This window comes from Empidonax traillii, unplaced genomic scaffold (assembly GCF_003031625.1).
Source record: "Empidonax traillii isolate 1590-97213 ecotype Southwest subspecies unplaced genomic scaffold, ASM303162v1 scaffold680:size346369, whole genome shotgun sequence".
NCBI lineage: Eukaryota > Metazoa > Chordata > Aves > Passeriformes > Tyrannidae > Empidonax > Empidonax traillii.
In genome coordinates this window covers 303,511-320,320 of record NW_020955873.1, presented here as the reverse complement: position 1 = coordinate 320,320, position 16,810 = coordinate 303,511, and the positions used below count along the sequence as shown (strand labels likewise).

General features: G+C 51.9%; 2 protein-coding genes across 5 annotated transcripts; one reads left to right on the top strand and one right to left on the bottom strand.

Moving 5' to 3' along the window:
* Positions 1-74: 74 nt before the first annotated feature.
* Positions 75-12,294, bottom strand: DCTN4 (dynactin subunit 4). 4 transcript variants are annotated; one of them, XM_027899646.1, is made up of 14 exons: positions 12,135-12,288; positions 10,820-10,890; positions 10,224-10,402; positions 9,280-9,323; positions 8,410-8,517; positions 7,845-7,865; positions 6,875-6,948; positions 6,428-6,540; positions 5,019-5,128; positions 3,945-4,018; positions 3,483-3,537; positions 2,906-3,013; positions 2,403-2,500; positions 75-2,226 (listed from the first exon to the last, which is right to left on the bottom strand). In XM_027899646.1, exons 1-14 carry the CDS (start codon positions 12,267-12,269, stop codon positions 2,013-2,015), a joined length of 1,404 nt encoding a protein of 467 aa, XP_027755447.1. In that variant the 5' UTR covers positions 12,270-12,288; the 3' UTR covers positions 75-2,012. The 4 variants fall into 4 exon arrangements, with proteins under 4 accessions (XP_027755447.1, XP_027755450.1, XP_027755449.1 ...); XM_027899649.1 differs by lacking the exon at positions 12,135-12,288 and adding an exon at positions 11,218-11,834; XM_027899648.1 differs by lacking the exon at positions 12,135-12,288 and adding an exon at positions 11,224-11,834.
* A 1,169-nt stretch (positions 12,295-13,463) lies between these two features.
* Positions 13,464-14,783, top strand: SMIM3 (small integral membrane protein 3). The gene is made up of 2 exons (XM_027899652.1): positions 13,464-13,844; positions 14,489-14,783. The coding sequence occupies exon 2, from the start codon at positions 14,490-14,492 to the stop codon at positions 14,670-14,672; it is 183 nt and encodes a 60-aa protein (XP_027755453.1). The 5' UTR covers positions 13,464-13,844; position 14,489; the 3' UTR covers positions 14,673-14,783.
* The last annotated feature ends 2,027 nt before the right edge of the window (positions 14,784-16,810 follow it).

Below are 16,810 nucleotides of genomic sequence, written 5' to 3'. Positions count from 1 at the left end.
GGGTGGGGTGCGTGTGTGTTCGCTTTTTTTGTTTTGTTTAAATAATTAAATTATAAAGAACCAGGGGCAAAGGATCCGAGAGCCACGTTGTGTTTTATTGAAGGTCACTACACGACGTCAAGCATAAGGCAACAGGCGCCTTGCCGGGGAGCGGGGACAGGGACGCACCGAGACACCTTTCCTACAGCACCTACAGGGAGGGGGGGGAAAAAACTGGCCGAGCTCATCAGGCCGCTCGGAACAGCGCGACTCAGTGCACCTTGTGTTTGTAGGGAGAGGGGCGCAGGTGGCACTGGCCTGCAGCAAACCCCAGGCCAGCACCAGGGGGACAGTGGCCACCAGCCCCGGGCACAGCTCAAGCCCCGGGCCAGCCGCCATCTCGGCTTGTCTGCAGTCGTGTCGCAAGTGTAGCAGCTGTTTTGGCTACTGAACAGGAGAAGGTGCGGCCAGAGGTGCGGTGCTTTGTTATCTGGGCAGGTGAAGCCGCAGCAGGCACTAGCACTATACATAAACTACTAACTACAAGTCTCAAACTCATGCTGTACATCTGCGTGTAACCTACACGAAGTCGTAAACGTGATGCCTTGCCGCTTTGAGACCTGCCCGGGATCGGGGCTGTGAGGTGGGAGCCCCTCCCGCACACCACGGCAGGTTTCTTGCGCTCAGGGAGACGTTTTGGGTGCTGCAGCACCACCCGTGGGGTGCAGGCAGCCTCATCCTGCGCTCCCACACAGAGGATCCACAGATCCAGGCTGGCAGAGCCACGGCATGAGCATCTGGAGTGACGCAGCCATGGCTGGCTGGCCCTCAAGCCTTTCCCAGCAGAGCAGCACATCAAAGCCCATCAGATACGTTTAACTAAGGTCAATAACTGAAGTGGGAATGCTCTGCAGGAAGAGCCGTCTCACCTGCCTGCATCAGCCATGCAGTGTCCTGGATACACAGCTCTTAACCACCCATTTCAGCTTGGGCTGCAGCCAAATTACACCCCAGGTAAGTGACCTTGTGTACAGTGTGTGTAGTTAACAAACAAAGACGTTCCACCTTTACACCTTCGCTGCACCCACCCTAACTAGAAAAACACAGAGCATGAACCCAAAAACCACCTTTGTGGGTTTACCACTACCAGAACTAATCTTAACTCTCCAGGTTTCACACTCTGATGACTATGATCCCTAACAACACACTTATGGAGCTGAAGACTGCCAGGCAGCCTCTCCAGAGCATTCCTGCCTCACTCAAGAGGTGCAGCAGCACCTGAATTCCCAGCTTGCAGTGCATCCTGCTGCCACATCCACCCGAGGCCCAGCGGGCCGACGGTAGGCTCGGTTGCCAGTCAAATCCATGAACACTACAGTACACTATGTTTAAAGTTTAAAGGCAAACTCATCAACTCCTTTGTGACAACAGATCTGCCACCTCAGCTAAGCAAGCTACATTTGCCAGAGGGGTAGGGCTGTACATCCCAGTCCCCCACAGTTGAGGTATCCTACGAGGAAGCAGAAAACCAAAAGAAAACACTGTGCTGCTGCCAGTAACTTGCCAGTAATGCAGCAGGCACGGCCACCTCTTAAAATGTTGGTTTGGGAAGGGCATAGTTCTGAGTGAAAGAGAAGTTGTTCACTACAGAGCATGGAACATCAGGAAAAAACAATATGGGTTCTTTTATGAGAATAAATCCAAATTCAGCCAGAATTATCTGTTGATAGAGCCAAACTCAGCGCAAACCTGGAGAAAGCAAGACCCTTCTCTGTGCTCTGACACGTGCTGCGAGTTAAACTAGCTTGTGGCAGTGAGGGGAAGTGGAGTGGTGGTTAGTGGGCACTACGACAAGGGGAGAGAGAACAAACCATCCCAAACCACGGCACCCTCAGCCCCCTCCTCACGGCCGGCTGGGGCCCATGGCACACCCACACATCACAAAGGAGCTCTGGCAGAACCTTCCAGCAGGTGCTTTCTCAGTGTGCCAGTCCGTCCCGTGCCAGCCGTCGGGGAGCAAGCGCTGGGAGCCTCTATGGGAGCACGGGGCCCAGGCTGAGCTCCACGTGGTGGGTGAGCCAGATGACCTCCGAGGGGTGGTCGCCCTCCTCGTTGGGCCGGATGGGAGCTGTGAGGTTTCTGAACTCATGCTTCATCTTGAAGCTCACGGTCACCTCGCCCTCTTCTTTCTGTGGGGTGACCTTGATGAAAACTCCCACCTTGTTGGCTTTTCTGAAGGCAATAACGCTGCGGGGCAGAACACAGAGGAACACCGGGTCAGCCAAGTTCTCAAACCATTGTTCAGAGGAACAATGCTCTGAGGGGGAACCAGAACACACTGAAGACAAAGAGGAGAGCGAGTTACTCCAAGTGCCAAGTTTTTAAGAAGGGAGAGGATCCCCCACAGGACAGACAACACTCACTCAGGGTCATCCTGGAAGTCTTGAGGCTCTGCCAGCTCATCATATTCTGCCGCAGCATCTTTGCCAGCCAGAATAAGCTCCTTGGGAGGAACAGACACCTGAAACAGAGCAGGGAGAGAAAGAAGCCTTTCAGCACTGATCACCAGCTACACTCCAGGCAGGAGAGGCCCCTCCCCTTCTGAGGGCTCCTTAACTACAGTTTAACAGAAAAGTGATTCATCCTCAGCTTTCCTCTGCTCCAGGACTCCTTTATTACCACCCTGCCAGTGAAATCATTAATTTCTCCCTTGGGTTCTGGATCTCAGTGAACAGACACAATTTCAAAATACTTTATGAGCTGCTGTTTACATTGGTGACAGTCATTTTAGCTTCAAGGAAAGAAATGCAACACCCTCAGCAGGGGTTGAAGGACATATGAAAAGTGTAGCCTGTGGAAGGAACGACAAATGGGAGTAGTAAGCCTTGGAAGAGGCTTGGGCTCACACAGCAGGAGGGTACAGTACCTTGGCAGTGCTGTTGATGTTGTCAGGATCTCCCTCCTCACACTCCAGCAGTGTGACATGTGTGACGTTCTCCACAGGATTGGTCAGAGTCAGAAGGACTTGGCTCTCCTGAGGAGATTCAGGAATCACAATTCAAGAAGCAATTGAGCTAAAATTCATTGTTATTGTTAGCACCTTCACCTTCCACGACCAATCAACGCCTTCAAAAACTGCATCATATCCTCTCAAGGGATGGATAGCAACCACCCCCAGTCTGTAAGAAAGGCACCGATGCCATGCAACACTCTTCCTTAATATAAGAAATATGGATTTTTGGAATCTAGCCAAGATCTCAACTCCACACCTTTTATTCTTCAGATATTGGCAAGTGCTTGTGAGGCCAGATGTCACTCTGCACAGTAATCTACTGCTGCAGAGTGACAAGTACATGCAGTGTTCCTCTGACCACTCCCCTAACCCTGCACCCTCCAAACTGAGTGGAACCCTTAGGGAACACCATGTCACCTTCCAAAAAGATCCCATATTCACAGCTCCCAGCTGTGTCTCCCCCTAAGACATTTCTGGAAAAGCTACTGACCTTCATGTAGCGCAGGTTGGGAATAGACATGATTCTCACTTCAGGGATGTAGTTCCTACAAAAATAACAAAGCAAAGGACCATAAGGGACTGTGTTGCTGTCTATAACTCACCTCCTGAAGCAGAAGGAGGTATTAGAGCTATCAGAGCTTGGCTTACATTAAAAGGAAAAAATAAGTGCCCTGTTGCTGTACAAGCCTAATCCTACAGACCCCTGCTACTGTGTGGGGCAGGCACAGCATGCAGTGATTCTGTCAAACTGCTGAAATCTTTAGTAGATCAGCAAGAAAACCTTTCACAGATAAGCTAACTATATTTTAAAAGGTGATTACACCATCCTAAGAGATGACACAATCCTACAAGAGGTCACAGCAAGACTACTAAAAAAAAAATAAACCAAATAGAAGGCATTAACTAAGCATGAACAGGCAGCTGTTGTCCCCAGTCCCCATATCTTACTTACACAGCAACCAGCTGGATCTTGAATTTGATAGACGTTGGATTGAATTCTGGTTTGCTCAGGTTATGTTCACATTTCTAGAGAGAAAGATATTTTAGTGAGCACCAGAAAACAGTGTGCAGTCACACACTGAGGAATCAGAGCCACAAGCACTGCCCACCATCCACAATATTACTGCCTCCAGCACAGCACATGTAAAAACTACCTCAGGTGCACGGAGCCATCACTGTGCTCACTTACTGATACTCCAAAAATGTCATATCCTGCACTACCAGTGCAATCTCAGAAACATAAGACTTGGAATTTGTCTTAAAAACACCTGGACACTGATTGCAGCAGGAAGAAGGCACAAATAAGCCTTCAGACCTATGCTCCAGAATCCAATTAAAAAAACAAATAACTGGAACTCCTGATCTCCTCATAGGCTACTCTTCAAAGACAGGATGGTTCAATTGCTTATTTCTGAGAAAATATTCTGCATTTGCAAAGCATTCTGCATCTTAAATACTTAAAAGAATATTGCTCTATTACTTCGGGAACTAGATAAATATCCCTAAATTACTGAGAAATCAAATCATGTATTAAAACCCTACAGGAAGTCAACAGCAGAACTTGGATTTAACTCTTGCCTGTCTTCACTTCCCAGCTCTCTGCTTTTATTCTCTGAGATACCCTCTTTCTGCTTCCACTCTATGGATACCTTCTGTATTCTGCACTGCCTCTCCTTAATATTTTCTTTGCTGACTTTTCTCTTTAGTAAAAGCAGATTTTTTTTATTTCTGACTGAACTGGCAGCCTTCTCCAGCTCCTTGGCTAGGCAGAGCACTGGCACAAACCCATCTTTGTATCTTTTTGCTCCCCTTTCACAATCATCACCGCACCAGAGATGTGACAGCCTCCCTCCCCTCCTAGTGCTGTTACCAGTCATTTGGCTGAGAACATTCAACAACCAGAACCATCTGAGCAGTTTCTTCTTTTTTTTTTTTTTTTTTTCAAAAAGAGAAATACACAGCCCGTTTCCCACCACCCAAGTTCTGAGAGCCTGGAAAAGGCAGGTTTTTGTCGTGAGCTCCGTACCCGGCAGCGCAGCGAGCGTTTGATCAGGAGGTGCTTGTGACGTGGGTAGAGCTGGGAAGCGCAGATGGGCTGGAAGTCAGGCTGCAGCAGGCGCTGACGCAGAGTCGTCACTGGGAGCACCACGGAAAGCAAGACAAAGAAACGTCTCAGGGGCTGAAACTGGAGCTAGGTTAGACCCTACACGTGCACCTCGTGCTGTGTGCAGATGTGCCACCACCTCTAAGAAATTTAATTTCACCTGCACCACGTAATTCAGGAGCCACTCTCAACTGCCACTGTTTATAGCAATGAATAGAAAAGGCAAGAGCTGCATAAAGGGTTGCCCTGACTGGGCACAGTAACGTGAGAGCAACATCAGTGCCAGCCCAGGAGAAACAAGGGACTCTGATCTCTCTTCAAAGCTGAGCTGGGATGGAAACAGAGTTTTGCAGTTCATCTAGAACACAGTTCTTTCCCCTGTGAGGGCAAATGAGTTTCACAGCTTTGTTACCCTCGCAGCTGGGTGCTGCATGAGCACAATACACAGCTTAGCAAGGGGTTTGTGTAACTCAGACTCACACATAAAATTAGTGACAACATAGTTCCCAAGGCAAGGAGCTCTCAGCAGCCAAATCTCCTATGGGTTTCTCCCAAAAAACAGGCTACTCACTGTTCCCAGTGCCTAAGAGGCATTGAGGCACCTGGCAGCCTTTCCCTCACCATGGAAGTTGTCTTCTTCAACAGCATTAAACCCTCATGGTAAGGACAGTTTCATGGCAAAAGGAGACCAAGATAATCTACTCCTTCCCATAAACCTTTCATTAATTAATTGCTATTGGCAGACTGTAGGCCTGCAGAACTACCCAGAATATCTGTCCTACTTGGAGCCATCTCAGCTGGAAGCCTACATTGCTCCTGTACCTGCTGGTTTATCTTGTTAAATCCAAGTTTCACTGATCAATTTACAGTATTTGTGGATTAAATCATGAGTCAGGTAAACAACTGGCAAGCGTACACAAGCTGCTCCAAGCTGATGTCAAAGCAATGCGCAATTGTTACTCAACAGTCCAGTTTTGGTTCCAGCTCCCCAGCAGCTCAGTTATTTCCTTATTTCCTGCTATTATTTGAAAAAGGATGTCAGCTCTTTTCTCCATCCAAAAGTTGATGCTTCACACACACAGAAATTATGGTCAGCAAGAAAATAAAACAACCCTTCAGAGGCCTGAAGCATCTGGCTCTGAGCTTTCCACGTACAACATGAGGCTGCATTCAAAATTACCATTTAAAAAGTCACATATTTCCCACAGTTTCAATCCCAGCACAAAAATTACCATAAGCTTGGGCCATTAGGGACTTCAAAGACTGGTTTGTAGGCACTGCCCATGTTATAAAATTTAAGGGCAAAAAGTGACAGTATACTAAGGTGTTACCTTCTGTCAGATTGATTGGTCTTGTATAGTAATCCTCAGGAAGAGGCTCCACTTCTTCCACTGCATCAGCTGGCTCGATCTTGATCTCCTTCTGGTCTTCTCCTTCTTTCAGGCTGAAGCAAAATAAGGGACAACTTGGTCATAAAATATGACATGTGTGCTCTCAGTAACTGCATTCTAGCACAGAAGGCAGCAAGAGTGAGATTGCAAAACAATAACAGCACAAGTATATGAGCAGTCACTTGTTCCTACTGAGAGAAAGCAAAACATCTGGCACTGCTGCGCAGAGATGCACGAGGACCTGATGTCTCTCCAGTGCTTGAAAGAAGAAATCTGCTCTCACTGCTACCTGCTGATATGTCCACCATCTTTCTAAAGGTGCTGTGCTGGTCTCTTGCCTACACCTCCAATCCTCCCCCAAAAGGTAACCCCAACCCTGAGACTCACGAGAGTCCAGCGAGGGCACTGATGGGCGCTCCGGGCCTCTGGCGCTGGAGCCTGGTTCCAAGGCCGTATTTGTCCTGCAAGGAAAGAAGGAACTGTCAGCTTCAGGTCTGCTTCCTATCAGGACAAAATCCCTGCTGCAAACTCATCCTTTGAGCTGCATGACAAGCATGGGGGGATAAGCAAAGGAAAGCAAAAAGGAAAAGGTGTTCACTATTTCCCAAGATATTTTCTTCTGCTTAAACTGTTATCAAGGAGAAAACAATTCCCACTGCACTGCAGACAGGGAAAGATGGATGTGTGTGGCTACTGCTTATAAAGCTTTTGCTCCTAACTTACATCACCAGCCTGCACTACTGACACATTTTCCCTGATCTTCTCTTCAGAGCAACTCCATGACAAGTAGTGTAGAATTAGAGTTCAGCTGCCAAAAGAACTGGGTTGACGTGGCTATGCATCCATCTGAAATGCTCTGTAGCACTACTAGAAGCAGCTGGAAGGTTCAAACTCCCACAAGTCTCATTACCTACACGTCCCTCAGAAGGAGTAGCTGAGCTACTTCTCAGCTTTCTACAGCGGAGCTGTACACAGGGTGCTTGGAGGCAGATATCTTCCTTGTGGGCAGGACTGAAAACCTGAATTCTCAGGAAATGAGAAATGTGAGCATCAGCCTACTCTGGTGATTTTTCAAGGGTGAAATTATTCATGTTAGTGCCAACTTGACTCAGCCAAGCTAGGTGAAGTACTGTTTTTCAAGTGAACATTACTTACCCAAAGACATTGCCCTGTTTCTAAACTAACAAAAAAATAGTTTTGTTACAAATTTTACCCTGTTAACAGAGTTAACCTTCCCCTGTGTTTGTTCTAGGCACACCCAAGCCAGAGGCCCTGAGGCAAGGTGTACAATCTGCTACTCCCCTTCAGTTGGTACCATGAGAGCTTTAACACCAGCAGAAACCGTGAAAAGACTTACCACTACGTGTATAGTGTGTTGCTGTGGAGAGCCCCCAAAATAGCAGCAGGTAGCAACGGAGACAAAAAATGCAGCCATAAGACACAAGCAAGGGCACAGAGCAAGCACAGTTCATCAAGAAGTAGCAAGCAAATGCAGTCACCCAGCTAAAGAAAGTAAGCGTTTACCTGCCAGTTACAATAAACAAGTCATTCAAGCCACAATCAGGTCTTAAGGTTAATATCAGTTGAGATTTCATGCAGAGGACGTGTCAGACAATGCTGATCTATCTGTCACTGAGCTGTGGAATGAGCTGTCCTGAGAAAGAGCTGCCACTGGCATTATGGCTGGAATTGCACTGCTGGAGAACATTTTCCTTGGTATGGCAAGTGTAAACCCTCCTGGCACTGCCAGAGAGGACTATCAGAGAGAGAAGGGCAATGGGTGTAAAACTACTCGTCCCTAAAGTTGTCCTCAGTTAAAACAAGCTGGGCAGGCCTATTGTGCTCCCAACTATCTAATTTTCCACGCTGAGGCTGCTGCCCATCACTTTTGCTGCTATGGGGGGACGGCACACCCAGCTCACCGAAAAGGCCAGGGGCACGTAGTTTCTGCGTCGCACCAGCTTCTTTCGATCCCGCTCGATCTTCTCCTTCTGAGCCAACTGCTGGTAGTACTCAACCAGTTTGTTAATCTGCAGGGATGGAAAGGAACAGGCACCCAGTGTAAGGGGAGCAGTATCAGGTCAGCTGCAGCATTTGCTTGTGAACTGGCTGGGGTCGCTGCTACTTGTTTCACTGGCTTCCTACTACCTGCTGTATTGTGAAGGATACACTTAAAAAAACCCTGTGTGTCTTAATGTCTTGTCCTCATGCTCTGGGTGACCAACTGATCCTCCCTTGGGAATGATGTGTGTTGGAGGGCAGTGTCCCAGTTCTCACTTTGCAATTCAGCAACTGAGGCTTCATTCACGGATTTGCCACGACCAGACAGAGTAACGTCAAGTGGCCAAAATCGACCAACCTGGATTAGTGAAGCAAACAGCATCTTTTCCCCCCTCCCCGAGGCCGGTCACATTTAGGGTGGAGCCCTAGAGGGAGGGGTGTTAAAGGTGCAGCTCTGTTTTCCAGATCCTAGACACACTCTTGATTGGAAAACAGCTTTTTTTCACATACATACTCAGCATATTCACCGGTGTTGTTTTAACAGCACTATTAGAAAGGATGTTTTCAACTGAGTTTCTTCTCAAAAGGAGATTTTACACTGCGATATCCTCAGGGGAGCCTCTAAGAGGCCTTCCCTCCATTGAATTCAGTCAAGGTGGAGATTAGGAACTGGAACTGGTATCTGAAGGATTATATAGATGCAGAAAAAGTGATTGTGAGGGCCTGACACCTCCAACAGCTCCTTCTTGCTGATCCATCTCAGCTCAAGCGCAGCCTTCCTGCTCACTCACCCTCTGCGTGTGAGGATTCTCCGGCTCCTGCCAACCACCGCTCGCTGCAGGAGGAAAGAGAAAAAACAAAGTCCACAGGAGATTTCCAGACTCCATCACACCCCACGTTCAACTATCTCAGTGTTACTCATAAAAGATGACATTTCCTATTTTTGCTACATTTACCACTGCAACTCTTCAAGTTCATGCCTGTATAAACATCCACCTCTTAAAGCTTTTCACAGGCAGTTTTGGGCTGAAGGAGCTTTGGCAGCTTTTATATTGTGTTTTTAAACAAGCGCTGTTTGAGAGACACTCGGGACAGCACCTAGGAGTCCCTTTAGCAGCAGAGTTTATGTGTGTGGCTCATTACTGACTGCCACTGCCTCTGCGTTTCCAGCTCCCAGTCTTCAGTCACATCAACACTGCAAGATCAGCTTGGCCTACTCAGCCCCATTTCTGGAGCCTGACAGATGTTTTCTGTTCATCTTACAAACCAAAAATAGATGAAAGCTTTGTTCCAGTGCTATTGTGAAGAGAAAAACCAAGTACGAACACTTAACTAGCAACTCCAGAATAAGTCAAAGTGTACAAAAGTGATGGAAAATAAATTAGGTGTTTATGCTGTCAGACTGAGTGGCTTCAAAGGCTCTGAAAGCACACAAACGAGACCTCAGCTGGGGGGAGAACACACTGACTAAAACAGCCCCTCTTTTGACAGTTCTCTCACTAGTCAAGTAACAAGAACGTGGAAGTGGGTCACACATCCCGCTAACTCAGCTCAACTCTTCAGAGGAGACTTCAGCAACAAACCATTTTCCTGTGAATTTCCAACTGTGGCTCCAACCCTGGTCAGATACTAAACCTACAGTACAGCCAGGAGCTAATGTGATTACCTGTTCACCTTCAAAACGCAAACTGGGCTCCTGCTGTAACTCAGCTCTCTGTCTCTGACTGCCCCTTACCTACAGACTTGTCTGCCATCCCGACATCCCGGGAAGTCCAACGGCAGAACCCGCAGGCCAGGTAATAGGCCTTCTTCATGGTGGTCTTGGCCGGGTCGTCAGGCAGCGGGGCAGGGATGCTCGTGGCACGGGTGGAGAGGGTGTGCATGCAGCAGGGGCAGTCGAAGCAGTTGGCACACCTGCAGACAACCACACAGTGCTCTGAGAACGTTCCCTGGCTGAGGGGAAAGCTCTCAACAACCAGATCAACATTAAACCAACTGACTGTTCCCTCAAGGGAAAAAAGGTCACCAGAGCCATCGGGGGAACAGGAGGGGTTCAGAGTCAACTTAAGAACGGCAACGGTGAGAAACACCGAGGGATGATAAAAAAACTCTTTGTGTTGTGAGACAGGCCATCACAAAAAAATAAAAAAAAAATCCATGAACAGCACCTGATAGATCATGGAAATGATTTATTCCCCAAAACAGATTCGGTGGAAACAAACACCGATGTAATTTTTGAAGAGTTTCGGACAGACACATCAGGTGCTGACTAAGGAAGGAGCTGTTTAAAACAGGGAGCCTTGATGAAAATAAAAGCCAAAGGGACCTTACCTATTCTTTTTCAGCTTGGCTTCAGCTGAAGGCATGTTCTCCAGGCAGCTGGGGCAGTAGTGGGAGTCCACCTGAAGGAGAAGGCAGGCACATCACATGTGCTACCTGGCACACGTCTGTCCAGACAGCACAGGGCAACTGCCACACGATCCAGCAGGGAGTCGTGTCTGGCACTGGACAGGTGCAGCCAGGGGAGGCTTGAGGCATTTTAAGGTATTCAAAATCTTAGCCTGTCTCAGCCTGATTTTGTTCTTTAACAACACGAATCAGAAGGTTTCTTAAATCAGAATGGATTAATTACTCCACCTTGTAAGTGACAAAAGGTCAGCTTTTAGCAGCTACCAGGATTTCATTCTTCAGCTTGAACCACAGGTTTTAACATGTTATTTTCTACTCGCATCTAAATTTATTCTGTCCTTGCAGTTGCACTGCTCAGATTTATGCACAATTCAGAACATTTTTTATCTGTCTACTGTCACATCGAATTTTGTCAATGAAAACAACAGCAGCAAGACTGGGGGCCCCTTCTTGAAGAGGAATTCAAACTGATTATTAAACACAGACATGCACAATGGCTACACCCCTCACACCCCAGTAAATCCATCATGGATGCAGCCTGGTGACAAATCTACTGCTCAGAGGCCTCAATCTTTCCTTAAAGACTCCTCTTCTGAGATCAGGGCTGCACAGTCATTCTTTCAAGGCTCTCCAAATCTATCACAGCTTCTTAGTTCAACCAGGCTTCCACAAAATCAGTTCTACCGGTTTGACTGTGACGGTTTGTGAAGCCACAAAGCCCCCACAGCGGAAATCACACTGTAAAATAATGAGGAGGGTCGGGGTGGGGGCCTCTGCTCCTCCCCGGCCGGGCCCGATGGGGATGTGTGTGGGAGAGGGGTTTTGACCCTCCCGGCCGGGCCCCACAGAGGGGCAGGGAGGTCCCCTTTGCCCCAGCCTGGCCCCATAGTGGTTTTGGGGGTCCCCGCTCCCCCTGACCGGGGCTGAGGGGGAAACACCTTTCTGACGAGGGGGAGCCGCCCCTGTGCGCTCGCCTCGGCCAATCACAGCCCGAGCTCCGCCGACGGACAGGCGGTACAGCCAATCTAAAGCGAAGCACCGCCCCACCCACCACCGACGGCCAATCGCCGAGCCCCGCGCAGCGCAGCGCCCACCCCCTCCGAAACACCGCCGACTAATGGAAAGGCAAAACGAGAGTGAGCGGCAGGAGAGTCACCCAATCGGTGCCCGCTCTGCGCGCACCGTCCCGCCCGGTGCCGCCCGGTGTGCGGGCGCGGCGCGGCCGGGCCGCCGTTACCTCGTGCGAGACGCACTCCAGCGACCGGAGCTCGCTGCAGTAGCGGCAGAAGTACAGCTGCGGCAGCGGCGCCCGCAGCTCCTTCTCGCCGCGCACCAGGTACAGCACGCGCTCCGACTGCAGCAGGGACGCCATCTTGGGAGCGGGCGGGCTCCGCCGCCGCGTGACGTCAGCGCGGCACCGCGTGACGTCAGCACGCCTCCCTGTCCGCGGGCCCGGGCGGTGCCCGCCCTTCTCCCTCACAGCCAAGAATTCCCTCCCGTATCCCATCCAACCCTGCCCTCTGCCAGCGAGAAGCCCTTCCCCCTTTTGCCGTCCCTCCATCCCTTGTCCACAGTCCCTCTCCAATTCTCTCGGGGCCCCTTTAGGTACTGGGAGGGGCTCTGAGGGCTTTCCACAGCCCTCTGTTCTCCGGGTGAACCCCCTCGGCTCTCCCAGCCCGTCTCCAGGGCGGAGGGGCTCCAGCCCCTGGAGCATCTTTGCGGCCGCCTCTGGACTCGCTCCAGAGGCTCCACATCCTTCCTGTGCTGGGGGCCCCAGAGCTGGACACGGTGCCGAATATTCCACACCCCAAAGGTGTTTTCTCTTCAGTCTCATGGCCGCTAAGACGGTGTCCTGACAAGAACAAGCATTCCCATGTCGTGGGATCAGTGGGAAAGCATGAGTTCTGTGGATGCTGTGCTGCGCGGGCAGAGCTTCCATTAGCAAACCACCCCCAGTTTGCTCTTGGATACCCCGACCAAGCACCAGCCACAGCCCGGACTGTGGCGTGGATCCCTTGTTCCCACCTCTGTGCCCATCCCTGCACAGCCTGGAGTCAGTCCCTGCCCTCTGCCCGCCACCGGCAGCTCCAGAGGAAAACCCTGTCCATGAGGATCTTCTGCGGCTTGAGATAAAAACCCCACGCGCTCTTTATCCGACAGCAGCAGCCGGAGGGGAGCAGTGCTGCAAAGGCGGGGAGGAGGATCCCTGCCTGTGCTGTAGGCCCGGGAAGGTGCCTGGAGGCCAGGGGGCTCTGAGAGCATGTGGGCAGGGGTTTCCACTGCCAGGTTTCCCTGGGAAAAAGCAGGAGTGAAGGGAGGATGCAGTGCGTGGGTCCCACTGTGTGTGACACTGAGCTGGTGTCCCAGCAGGAAAATCAGAGCATCCCACCTCTGCTTTCGCCATTCGGCATCACCAATGGAGCGGAATGTTCCAGTGGGCAGTGGAAACGCTGTTCCCTGTCTCTGTAAATCACCCTGCCCGGATCCCTGGGGAGCGCGGGCACCTCGCTGCGGGTGGATATGGAGGCTCTGGGTGGTTCTGCTTTTCCCTCCTGCCCCGGGCCTCGGGGGCACGTGTGACCTGTGAGCCCTGCTGGGGCAGGAGCAGGACGGGGCAGGGGAGAACCCTTTGTTAAGGGCTAAGAAGTGAAATGTTCCCACGGTGCGACCTGACACCTTCGGGTTCGGCTCCAGATAGTCTCCCCCGGTGGGGCCCCGTCCTGGCTGGGATGAGATGGAATGTGACCTCGCTTTAGCCTGGTGAGAAAAAAAAAAGAAGTCCTGCCTTCCCTGCCCTCCCTTCCCCTTCCTTCTTTCTTTCCCCTTCCCTGCCGCCTCGCGCGGGCCGGGCGGGGCCAGGCGGAGTCTTCCTCCCTCGACGGGATCCGCCGCTGCCGTCGCTTCTCGCCGGAGCCGGAGCCCGAGTCGGAGCCGGGCAGCGCCGCAGGTAAGGGGATGCGGGCAGGCAGGATGGGCAGGACATGCAGGGCAGGTGGGATAGGCAGGGCACCGGCAGGGCATGCCGGAGGCAGGCAGGACGGGCAGGGCACAGGCAGATGACCCCTCTTTCCCACGGCATCGTGTCCCCCCCACCCTCGGGGTGCCGGAGCGGGACGGGGGCGCAGCCACGGTCCCCGTGGAAGAGGGTCCCTGCTCTCTGGCCCCTCCGCCCCACAGACCTGTTAACTTCGTGGCTCAGCACGGGGTACAGGTGGGGGGGACACACACAGGAGGCTCCCCAGGAGAGGGGGGCTCTGGCTAACCTGACCCCACCATTCCCCCACGCGATGACCTACTGATGAGTGACCAGTGGGATGCCCTGTTGTGGCTTTGCTTTATCAGCTCCTTTATCAGCGGTAGCAATTAATAGGGAAGTTTTTCCCTAGGCTTTCATCCAGTGCTTTCAGAGCACGCTGTAAATCCTGGGGCTAATCGAAGGAGCCTTTACCAAAAGCTCTCGGAGGAGCCCAAGGTAAAGCTGGACCTGCCCACAGGGGTGTCCCCCGAGAAAGCAGCAGGTTGCTCAGGGCGTTCTGGCTGTGGGAGGGATGGCGGGGGCTGCCCCATCACCCCTCTGCCTCTCTCTTGCAGGATGGGCCTCCCCGACCTCACAGGTGCTGCCGCCGCCCTTCCCAAGCACATCCTGGACGTCTGGGTCATCGTCTTAATCATCCTGGCCACCATCCTGGTCATGACGGCCCTGGTGCTCTGCCCGGCCACCGCCGTCATCATCTACCGCGTGCGAACTCACCCCACGCGCAACGGCGTCGTGTGAGCTGTGGGCACCGGGCACGGCCGGCCTGCTGGGCAGGGGGCTGCAGCCATGGGACCCTGTGCCAGGGACCCCGCAGAGCCTGATGGGGCACCCTGAGAGCTGGAGGGACAGGCAAGAGCCAGGGCCTGCCCCTGTGCTGGCACCAGGCTCTCGCTGGGCAAACCCACTGCCTCCTGTTGCCCACCGATCTCACGGGGACCATGGGGGAGGTGGCAGCACAGGCAGCAGTGTGACTTTGTGGACATGTCCAGCTGGAAACAACTTGCTCCTGTGAAACAGGAAGACTAGGCTTGCCTTCACTGGTGATCCCATCCCAGGCAAGCAGCAAGAAGTGGAAATGCCTGGCAAAATTATTTCTTCTTTGGAGTCCCAGCTTTCAGGGTGTTTGGAAAAAAGGGTCAAAGCAAGATGGATGTGGCTTCTGGTTGTGAGTTTGAAGACTTGGCTGAAAGCATCAGTGACAGAGCCTAACCTGGCGGCACAGGAGATGTGCAGCTGGCACTGGCTTCTCCTCTATCCATTATCTGCTGAAATCATAGGGAAATCTTATGTGGCTCTTGGTTCCTCTGGGTCTTGTGTGGCAGAGAAGTGTGTGCAACTTCTGCCAGCCTGTCTGCCTGCACGCTGGCTGCGCTCCCTGCTCCTGACAGCGAGAGCCCCCACCATTCACCCAGCACACCAGCCCCACTGGGGGGTCTGTGCACCTCTCGCCTGGGCAGGTAAAGCAGGAAGAGCGGGTTTGTGCCTAGTCAGTGGCAGAGGACCATGTAAGCTCTTGCATTGCTTTTTGTTATGAAATAAATGGACTTTACCCTACATGTGAGCATGTCATGCGGCTCTGTCCACACTGCGGGCGGTGTCTGGGTGCCCGTGCGCAGGATCTGAGATACTTTGCAGCCTCTCCTGAAGCCCTGTCTGTGCTCCTGCACAGAGACCTCCTGCACTGTTTTGGCTCGAGGTGCTGGGGTTCCATCGGGCCTTGGAGCCTGCCAGCCCAGCCCCATGCTCTGGGAGGGCAAACCTTAATTGGGCAATGGTTGTCAGACAGCAGGAAGGATCCCTCAGGGCTTTCTGACAGTGGTGATGGCTGGTTTCCTCCCACTCGGGTGACCGGCATCGCTTCCCCCACACCAGCCGCGTGCCGGGGTCAGCGGGGCAGGAGCAGTGCTGGGGCTGAAACGGTGTCCTGGTGACTCACGGCAGGAAAGGTCTCAAGTAACAGGATGAGTCAGGGATGCGGGAAAACGCTATGGTGATGCTGGTGGGAATTGTTTAAATCCCATTTTGTCTGCTGGAAAGAGCAACCAGCCCTGCAGTGTTCAAATCCTGTCTCGTCCTGTGTGGCTTGATCCACGGCAACCGGCATCTGATTTGGGTTGGGGTCAGAGGGGCCGGCGATTCCTGGGGAAGCAGGACCTTGGGCAAACACCTCCCACCCCGGGAAGGGAGCCCAGCACAGGGATGCAGACCCTGGTGAGCAGAAATGCCTGCGCTGTAGCCACAGGCTGTGGTTGTGCTGGGAGGAAGGGGATGCGTATTCCTTTTCCAGCCCAGAAACAAATTTCTGTTTCAAGCTGTTGACTCTCCCTCTCAAGTTGCAGAATTTGAGGCAAATAACCAGAGTTGTTTTCCTGTTGTTCCTCCTCTCTCCTTCCCGTGCTGGCACGGTGCAGCAGCAGCTGGAAGACATTACAGATGTGCAGGGTGGGAACAGCCTCAGCTCTGCTTTCCCCTCCCGTGCCCCACCCCAGCATTGCTTCCCTGGGGACACTGAGGGGATGGCCAGCGGCATCTGGCACCAGGAATGGGAGCTGAGCAGCTTCGCTGTGAGAGGAACAGGGAAGAAGCCACAAACATTGGAATGGTTTGAGAAGAAAGCCTGGTTTGGAACAAAACACGAGGGAAAGCATGGAACACCTTCCTCCCCGTCCATGCAACCATGCCCGGTGGCTGCTCCCACCTCTGTGTGCCCCTTGGAGCAGCCCAGGGATGTGAGAGGTTTCCTTTCATGGCGTGAGTTTTCTGGAAAGTTTCAAGTCTGTGGCAAACATTTCCAGGAAAGGCCTTGGAAAGAGGGATTTGCTTGTAACAACAACAACAAACACGGAGTGAAATGGCAGCTAGGGGGAAAAGCAGGG

What these genes read in the sequence shown, in the direction of transcription:
- DCTN4 (XM_027899646.1), bottom strand. Translation starts at nt 12,269, where the DNA reads ATGGCGTCCCTGCTGCAGTCGGAGCGCGTGCTGTACCTGGTGCGCGGC. An exon ending in ACATCAACAGCACTGCCAAG is followed by an intron (nt 2,501 to 2,905) that starts GTACTGTACCCT and finishes GCTCTGTTTCAG; the next exon opens with GTGTCTGTTCCTCCCAAGGA. An exon ending in GACTTCCAGGATGACCCTGA is followed by an intron (nt 2,227 to 2,402) that starts GTGAGTGTTGTC and finishes TCTGCCCCGCAG; the next exon opens with CGTTATTGCCTTCAGAAAAG.
- SMIM3 (XM_027899652.1), top strand. Translation starts at nt 14,490, where the DNA reads ATGGGCCTCCCCGACCTCACAGGTGCTGCCGCCGCCCTTCCCAAGCAC.